The 8,913-nt window shown below is 40.3% G+C and overlaps 1 protein-coding gene across 2 annotated transcripts; it reads left to right on the top strand.

The window, feature by feature from the left end:
* Window positions 1-636: 636 nt before the first annotated feature.
* Window positions 637-8,370, top strand: LOC128458816 (serine/threonine-protein phosphatase 4 catalytic subunit B). Of its 2 annotated transcripts, none has more exons than XM_053443811.1 (9): window positions 637-788; window positions 1,372-1,592; window positions 2,774-2,825; window positions 2,914-2,964; window positions 3,093-3,194; window positions 4,227-4,400; window positions 4,555-4,681; window positions 5,228-5,417; window positions 7,435-8,370. In XM_053443811.1, exons 2-9 carry the CDS (start codon window positions 1,483-1,485, stop codon window positions 7,562-7,564), a joined length of 936 nt encoding a protein of 311 aa, XP_053299786.1. In that variant the 5' UTR covers window positions 637-788; window positions 1,372-1,482; the 3' UTR covers window positions 7,565-8,370. The 2 variants fall into 2 exon arrangements, with proteins under 2 accessions (XP_053299786.1, XP_053299785.1); XM_053443810.1 differs by having other exon boundaries at window positions 1,347-1,592.
* The last annotated feature ends 543 nt before the right edge of the window (window positions 8,371-8,913 follow it).

The following is an 8,913-nucleotide window of genomic DNA, read 5'->3' as shown; positions in this document are numbered from 1 at the left end:
CAATTGGTTTTCACATAAAGCAATAAAATAGATCTTTTAAAAATGGAAAATATTTTTGAGTGCATTTTAAAACAAGATTTTATAACAGAATGGTATACTTTGATGTTATTGTCATTATTGCCTCGGCCCATTTTGATATATATATGGCATGTTGTTTGCCCATGAGTCATAGACAGTTAGATAGTGTCGGTGTTCGTGAGTCACTCAAGTCCAGCACATTATCTGCCTTCCATTTAAATATATTCGATTGAAAGTCTAATATTTCTGCTCTAAAATAAAACTGAAGATTGTTGTAAAAATGTTTTATTTACAGTGACCCCTGCTAATTATTTTTAGCAATTCTACAACTCATGATTTGGTAATGAAATTGTGGGAAATACCTATTTATTGACCTAAAGACCCTCTTAACCTACACTCAAACCTTGAAAGCTAAATATCCCTCTTTGAAAGTATGTCTCCATCTCCCTTATTGAAAAAAAAGAGAATCTAGAATATTGATTAAACACAAAATATTCGTCGTTACAACGTGTTCGACAGGAGGAGACGTCTGGTTCGCTTTCCTTATTGTGGTTGGACTTTTGTCTTTAGCTTCCCGTGTTTCCCGAGCAATGCGCGTCCCCTACACCGGAAGTCGCAGTGACGGCGCTGGTGTTCATGAGCACGACAGGAGCGAGACAACCGGCAGAGACCGGGGCAAGAGGAGCCGGTGGACGGCGACGAAACACAACCCGCGGAATGAAACAAGTTGCTGTGCGCTTCTTCGTAGTTCATCCATCTCTCACCAAGCGGTAATCACTCTTAAATTGCTTTTGTCGACTTTGCGGGGACGTAAGAGTCGTTTTTCAAATAGAATGTTAGCATGCTAGCTCAGAAATTAGCAGAGTAGCGCTGCGCCGCCTGTTCCTGTTAGTTAGCCTGCTGACACACAGCATTTCACCATTTGACCTAAATACACGACTCGGTTTATTAAGCCCGGTAAGAACCTGTTATTATTCGGTGGCGTTCGGTGGCTTTTAGCATCAACCCCTGGGACATACTACTCAGACAAAATGGTTAGCTAACTTATCAAAGAAGCAGTAGTTCTCTGACGTCGTTAGCGGTGCTATAAGCTAACATGCTAATGGTTAGCCCGCCGCTAAGCTACGCCCATAGGCCCCACATTCCTTACCCAACAGCGTCAGTTAGTCTGTTTTCTGGGTAGATATACGAACAATACCGTGTGCGTTTCAAAGCGGTTTCAACAAGCGAAACCTATCGTCCTGTCAGAACTAATTTGAGCAAACGCACGTATAAGATATCAAACAACAGACATCAACTAAACTATCCAACTGCAATTTCCTTTCTAGTTGGTGATTCTGAGCATCTTTACAGCAAAAGCCTGGCATACAAAAGCTGAAGAGCCTGCCCATTTCCCGGGAGGGAGACTGTTGTGACTGCCCGCTGAAGACGGCCTGTTAGCACAGCGTGTGAGCAGCTCTCCCTATGTGTGTGACAATGGGGGACATCAGTGACCTGGACCGACAGATAGAGCAGCTCCGACGCTGCGAGCTCATTAAGGAAAACGAAGTCAAAGCACTGTGTGCCAAAGCCAGGTAATCAAAGTGGATCATATTACAGACACTGAAACGTGATAATTGCTCAATTTATTAATCTCCATTCGTGCTGCTTACATACATTTTCTTTTAGCCAACATAATTTTGTTTATTTAGAAGGATCCCCCTTAGCTCTACCCTAAGCCGGAGCTACTTTTAGTGAGGTCCACATTTAAGACATACAGATATCAAACATTTTAAAACAAACATTAAATACCAATATCAAACATTTTAAACGTACGTTTATTTATAAATATATGTTACATTATAGATATCAAAAGTTAATATACATAATAATAGTGATCATATAATATTACAGATATCAACTATAAATTTAGTGGTTATGCAATATTATCTTTGTCATGATATAAAACACTGATATATACAAGTCCATAGAAGCGAAAACTGCAAACCATGTAAGAGAATACTACTCCTTTATGTACAGTACCTCACCATCTAGTGTCACAAGTATGCTGTACCCAAGAGTTTCATTATTTGCCTTTTGAACATACATTTACGTTTCACGTCAATAATGCATGCAACAAGCAAATGGTTAAAAACCCATACTGGGTGACATTGTACATTCCAACTGTATCAATTACAGCATTTCTTACTGTAAAAACCATAATACTTTAATATTTTTTAGATTGTTGTAAATAAAATATAAATTGACAGGAATTGTTTTTTTTACAAACAGTCATTCATGTCTCCAAAAGACAACATCTTATCTTTCAATTGATCTCCTTGATGCTTGCTCTCACCTTAACCACCACTACTACTTGACGAACCCTAACCCTAACTTTGAAATATGTATTTGTGTTAAAGTATAGTAACACGTTATGGGGACTTGTATGTTGTCCTCATATGGAAGACAAGTAAACATAATGTCACTGTGTAAACAGTTCCCACAACATGAGTAATACCTGGAACACACACATTGTCTGGTGAGAGTCAAACGGCCAATTATAGTTCCCACTGTTCGGTTTCATAAAGGTTCATTCACATGTAGGATAGTAGAAATTAAAGTCTTAAGCTTGGTGTTGTATAGAAAAAAAAACACCTGCCTCTTCTTGTTACATGATTATCATATTGACTTCCTTTTGTCCAGCTGCTTAGTTTTAATAATGCAGTAGCAAAACCCCTAAAAATTGTACTCTAATATGTATGTTTATTTATTTCAGAGAGATTCTGGTTGAAGAAAGCAATGTCCAGAGAGTAGACTCTCCTGTCACAGTAAGTAAAACCTTTGCACTCTTTATTAACTCAGTTTCATTCAAGTCAAATAATGTGTTAACTGTGATTCTCATTATTTTGTTCATAGGTATGTGGGGATATACACGGTCAGTTCTATGACTTGAAAGAGCTATTTAGAGTAAGTTTCTATTTGCTCTTGCTCACTCTATTTAAATGTTCACGTATTTTAAGGTTAAATTGGTAGGTCAAGCTGGATGCCAAAATCCCTCTATTAAACTACTTGTTGTTAATCCCACCACTTTGCAGGTTGGTGGAGATGTCCCAGAAACAAATTATCTCTTCATGGGTGACTTTGTGGACAGAGGCTTCTACAGTGTTGAGACTTTCCTTCTTCTGCTAGCGCTCAAGGTATGCAGGAAATTGAAGCCAAGTCTACTTCATAATTGTACCATTCCCTCCTGTGTTGGTATACATGTAATTAGTGTGATTACCGCCCAGTACTTCTTTCAGTCCTTTTTTGTTTTTAATTTTCTAAGCAAAGTAAAAAAAAATTGGTTGGTCATATTCAAATGGCCTCATCAATACATCACAGATTTTAAGATGAGATGCAACAAATATACTATGATGCATTGTTAAGGTTCATATCTGGCTTAAGCTAAGAATTATAAAAGCTCCATCATAAACAGATGTTAATTTAAGTGCAGTAGCACCCTGTGCTGATGATGCCCATCCTCTCATTCTTTTCATTAATGTAAATAACTGAAGTCATAACTTTCTTTGCTTACATTCAGCCTTTACACTGATCTGAAACTACATTTCTGAACCATTCGGTTGATGCATGGAACATTTCACATTGGATTTTTGAACGCACCCGCCACAATTATTTTTGTATCCATAAGTTAACTCGTAGTTTACACACGTGGGCCAATTGCAAAAGAACTGAGCTGTGCCTCTCTCTACCTGGATGTGATGAACATGACTAAGAGGTTTAATGTTCCTCGTGTTTCAACTTACACATTTAAAGTGTTGCCACACTTTTGAACAATTAATTTCTCTTCATCATTGTAATTTGTAAGTTAGGGCAGCCTTTCTTTGAGCAGCCCCATCCCTTGTGTACATACTCGCATATTGACTGAGATTTTGTCTTGATTGAGAATGGCGAAAAGCATAGAAGACAATTATCTAGTAGACATCCTAAATGTTGAGATAAAATGTGCAAGGTAACATTTTATGTGTTGGTACCATTCCTACAGTTAACAGATCCAAAGAGGAATACAAATCTGGATTAATTTATAGTGTTACTTGTCAATATTATATTTTAAATTCTTATGAATATTTCATAAATCTTCTCCGGGTTATTATTAAATTTCATTTCTGCAGTTGGTATGCTTCTAGGAAATGCACAAGCCATCCTCATCTTTTCAAATCTGTGTTTCTAAGGTGCGTTATCCAGATAGGATAACATTGATCCGGGGAAACCACGAGTCCCGGCAAATCACCCAGGTCTACGGCTTCTACGATGAGTGCCTCCGCAAGTACGGCTCAGTCACTGTCTGGAGATACTGCACTGAGATCTTTGACTACCTGTCCCTCTCTGCTATCATTGATGGCAAGGTGAGATCCATTGTCCCGTTAAATTTAGTGACATACATATAGTTTTCAAGTTTTAAGTGTGTTAATATCTGTTTGAGGAACTTCTTATACACTGAAGTATTGCTATATACACTCCATCATTTGATTTGATTTAATTCCTCTCTCCGTCCCTCAGATCTTCTGTGTGCACGGTGGCTTGTCTCCCTCCATCCAGACTCTGGACCAGATCCGGACCATTGACAGAAAACAGGAGGTTCCCCATGATGGGCCCATGTGTGACCTCCTGTGGTCAGACCCTGAAGGTACACTGGAGTCACTCAAGATTTTTAAATGCTACGTTGTAATTCGATGTATTTACTATTTTTAACAAAAATGAGTTGAAAATGGTGTAGTGGTGGATTTGTAGTTTGACATACACAGGGTTTTTGTGGTCATGCAAACCATGAAAAGTTGTGATAACATAACAACTATTTTTGGGGAGATATTACAAAAAAAAAATTTGTAAATGTTTTAATATGTTGTGTAGTGAGTCATTCACATTGTAGACTACACATTAACAATATACACTAGGGCTTTGAACTTATAAACAAGATACGGACTGTGTGGCAGAACATTTAGCGTTGGAAGTAAGGGACACAAAACAGTCTGAGATAGGTTTACATATCTTTTCTTTCTGTCGCTTGCTGACTGCCTCTTTTTCTTTCTCTTCTGTCACAGACACATTGTAGTATCACTGTCTTTCTCCTACACCACAACTGACATTTTTTAATTTGACAAGTCTTTCCCTGATTATGATACCATGTTGGAAGTCGATCTTAATCTGAACAATTTTCTTTGCCTGCTTTTAGACACCACAGGGTGGGGGGTGAGTCCCAGAGGTGCTGGATACTTGTTTGGAAGTGATGTGGTGGCCCAGTTCAATGCCGCCAACGACATCCACATGATCTGTCGAGCACATCAGCTGGTCATGGAGGGCTACAAATGGCACTTCAACGAGACAGTGCTCACTGTGTGGTCAGCCCCCAACTACTGCTACAGGTACTTACAGTTACACTCATATTTAATTGATTCAGCTGTATTGTTTAGGGGCAGTCTAATACGAGTGTGAGGCTCTAGCTTTAATCAGTCTCCCTGTTTGTATGACACTGTTTAGTCCTGTTTGATTGGACTTTATATCATGCTGTGGTCCAAGCTAACACTCAGCAAGTCTGTTTAAAGCAGGGGTTATCCTCAGAAATGCCTGAGTGGTAAAGGTTGTATTGAATCAACCGGTCAAAACATAACCAATGTGTTAATCCTTATTTGTTTTTGGTGTGTGCTCATAATTTATGACAGATTTAATCAGCATATGTGTTTACCTTACTCCAAATATACATTCTCAAAAGACACCATATGTGAATACATGAATTTTCATTATTTGTGGTTCTGTAGATTGTGCCTCCTAAAGGTCTCTGTATGCTTCTCCGAGTCCGTTGCGGAAGGACTGACGGGCGGAGCGGACGGACACTTCTTGATTTATAGTTCTACAAGCCTTTTTGTTCCGAAAACAATTCACCGCCAGAACAGTAGTTGGCGCAAAGGAGGTCGAGCTTAGAGAAGCCTACCTCATGAGGTATATAGAAGAAGTCCACGCTGGTTTATTTACGTCCCCCCAGCTCCTCACACACAGTGAACGATGACAACAGAAAAAGGCTGTTGATGACGCAACAGTTTTGCTGAAATAAAGTGACACCCAGCGGGTCATAATGCTTATGTTATTGTGTCTTAACGCAGTGGTTCCCCGGTCTTGTTTCCAAACTGCGTTGCTAATTCAACAGCTGCAACAGCTTGAAGCTACACTGAGGCAGCTAGCTCCCCCCAGCTTCCACACACAGTCAGCAGGGACACCCGATACTAGCTACTACCAAGTGTTTGCTTCTAACCTGACGGTGTTTGAGAAACAGTGTCATGAGAGCCGTGGGATTAAAGTCAGCGGGTTTTTGCGCTGTTCCCACCGCAGTTAGCATGGTGGCTAGCCCGCTAGCCCCGTTATCAAAGTTCGTTATAACCGTATGTAACCGTACACACATGCTGTAAGTGCTCTAGCCAGCCACCGTCAGCCGGACAACGCCGCTGGCTTAACACACTTGTCACATTAATCATAGAGTCGTAGTTGTGATTCAGGTTTATTTTGATTTAGGGAATGAAACAGGAAGTTAGAGGTCCGGAAATTATGTTTTTAGTGGACCAATCACAGCCAAGTGCTATCTGTCGGCTGGCCGCCATTTCGACGTATAGTTAGAAAAATGAGAGCTGCACGAAAAGCTCTCCGAGGAGCCGCGGAGAGGCCCGGAGAGGGCGTTCCACGTTGGAGAAAGCGGTCCTATCTGTCCGTGTCCGTCAAAACGGAGAAGCATACATTGGCCTTAAGGGTGCGTAAGAGAGATGAAGTGAAGTTGCAGCGGAGGCAAATGTAAATAAAGAGGCAAAGAATCTTTGCTGCTGAATTGAAAACAGCTTTGGCTATTTCCGTTTGGATGCTACAAGAGCCTGTATAACAGTGGGAGCTTCAGCAATGACGCAGCTCACAGAGGCAGTTAAATTCTATATTGTATAACACTAACTGGGCAAATCATGATCTTGGCTACATGGTCCTGAATCCCCTTTGAATTCATGGAGATTAGACTACTTCAGTATTAAAGAAATCCAGTCATTTCTACATCCTTGGCTGCAAACGGCATCTGCTAATAGTTACTTTGGCATACTTTTAAAGAATCTATTTCACAAAAAATGTAAGTTAAAATATCAGGCCTGACATTGTACACCATAGCATACTATCCGAAGGGCACGATGAACATTAAACAACAATCTGAGTGACAAGCCAAGTCAGTCCATGTACATACTGTATATTTACCATTTTGAACACCGTATCATTTAGCAGTTTGTATACAGAGAGCTAGGTTTACATGACAGATTTTGTGGGATCTGCTATGAGAAACGGTTGGTTTTCCTTCTAAATGTCTTTTCCGTTACCTGCCATATCCTAAACTTTTTGCTCTCTCCTCTGGATAATTAGATGTGGCAACGTGGCAGCCATATTGGAGCTGGATGAGCATCTACAGCGGGAGTTCATCATATTTGAGGCAGCGCCGCAAGAGACCAGGGGCATTCCCTCCAAGAAGCCAGTAGCCGACTATTTCCTGTGAGGTCCTCGAGCAGACAGCCATGATGTGTTGAAACCTCCGGTACCATTTCACACCCGCTGCGCTCCATCCTGCTGCTGGACAGTTCTGTCAGTCTGAACTCTCAGCAGTTCGACAGAAACCCTGCCACACCCTCTGGAGCTCCAAACAGCTTCAGCTTGAAGAGCTGGATTTTTGCCATACTGCCCGCGCCTGACAGAACAGTCACTGGGAAAGGTGTATGGGGGAGGGTGATGCTGGGCCCATGACTGTTGTCACTTCTCTTCAGATATAAACTGGTCATTTTCTTCTCGGCCTCCTTCCATTTCCAACTTCTGTCCTCTCTCTCTCTGTAGATACAGCACTCTCCCTCCAAGCACATGTTTAGTATTTTTTTCATGACGAACATTGTCATTTAGTTTTAGAAGTATTTGGAAGGAGTTAGATTTTCTTTTTTTGCTAACATATGCAGATGTAGGAGGTTTTATAAGATTATCGTTAAGTAATTCCTTCAATGCATATGTTCTCTGTTTTACATTTTTGAATAATTGTTGCTGCCAGGATTAAATTCAAAATGACCAAGCCCCTCCCAACCCGCTTTTTTTGGTATGATGTTTCTTTTAGCTGTCATTTGTCACGTAAGTCATTATTTAACATACCCAGTGCTGCTGCCCAGCACCATCACAAATAAATACCATTCATGTAATGACTCCCAGTCAAGAGTCACTATATTCACTGTTGTTTTCTCTCTTAATTCCTATGACTCTACAAATCTCTGTAGGTTTGTCAATTTTGATATTGTGAGAATAAAGTTTTTGTATTAATGCTGATTTATCTGCAGGTGTGATTTAATAACGTGCATGGTGACAGGATCCAATGTGCTTGCAGTTATCACAATCACTGTACTAGACCCCACAGCTTGACAAAACTCTGAAATCACTGCATACATGCAAACTGCATTAGTGGCACAATTGGACTACTTGGTTCTGAAGGCAAATCTGACTTAACCAAGTATCTGAAACACCATGGCTCTCCAGCTCATATTGTTATGTTGAATAATGAAATTTAAGATTAATTCAATTTTGCTCTGCTGCTCTGTTTAAACCTGTCATCAAGGATCCCTGGTTTGAATTAGGAGTGGGGACCAAACCAACAGAACCTTTACCTTCCTCTACAATTCACTGTATATCAGATATCTGATGTAAATTCCTGATTGGGTCAAACATTTCCCTTGAAAATATTCCCATGTGGAATCCTGCCACCCTTAAAGGGATAGTTCCCCCAAAAAGGAAATTTCACTCATCTACTCACCACTATGCCAATAGAGGAGTGATTGAGTCAGCAAATCACTTATGGAGTTTCACGGGTAAACA

The sequence above is a fragment of the Pleuronectes platessa genome, chromosome 16, assembly GCF_947347685.1.
Source record: "Pleuronectes platessa chromosome 16, fPlePla1.1, whole genome shotgun sequence".
Lineage (NCBI taxonomy): Eukaryota > Metazoa > Chordata > Actinopteri > Pleuronectiformes > Pleuronectidae > Pleuronectes > Pleuronectes platessa.
The sequence above is the reverse complement of the archived record's forward strand: the minus strand, read 5'-3'. Positions and strand labels throughout refer to the sequence as shown.

Bases quoted from the DNA above. Each gene is read 5' to 3' on its own strand.
- LOC128458816 (XM_053443811.1), top strand. From the start codon at position 1,483: ATGTGTGTGACAATGGGGGACATCAGTGACCTGGACCGACAGATAGAG. The intron at 2,965-3,092 runs GTAAGTTTCTAT...ACCACTTTGCAG, and splicing joins ACTTGAAAGAGCTATTTAGA to GTTGGTGGAGATGTCCCAGA. The intron at 4,682-5,227 runs GTACACTGGAGT...GCCTGCTTTTAG, and splicing joins CCTGTGGTCAGACCCTGAAG to ACACCACAGGGTGGGGGGTG.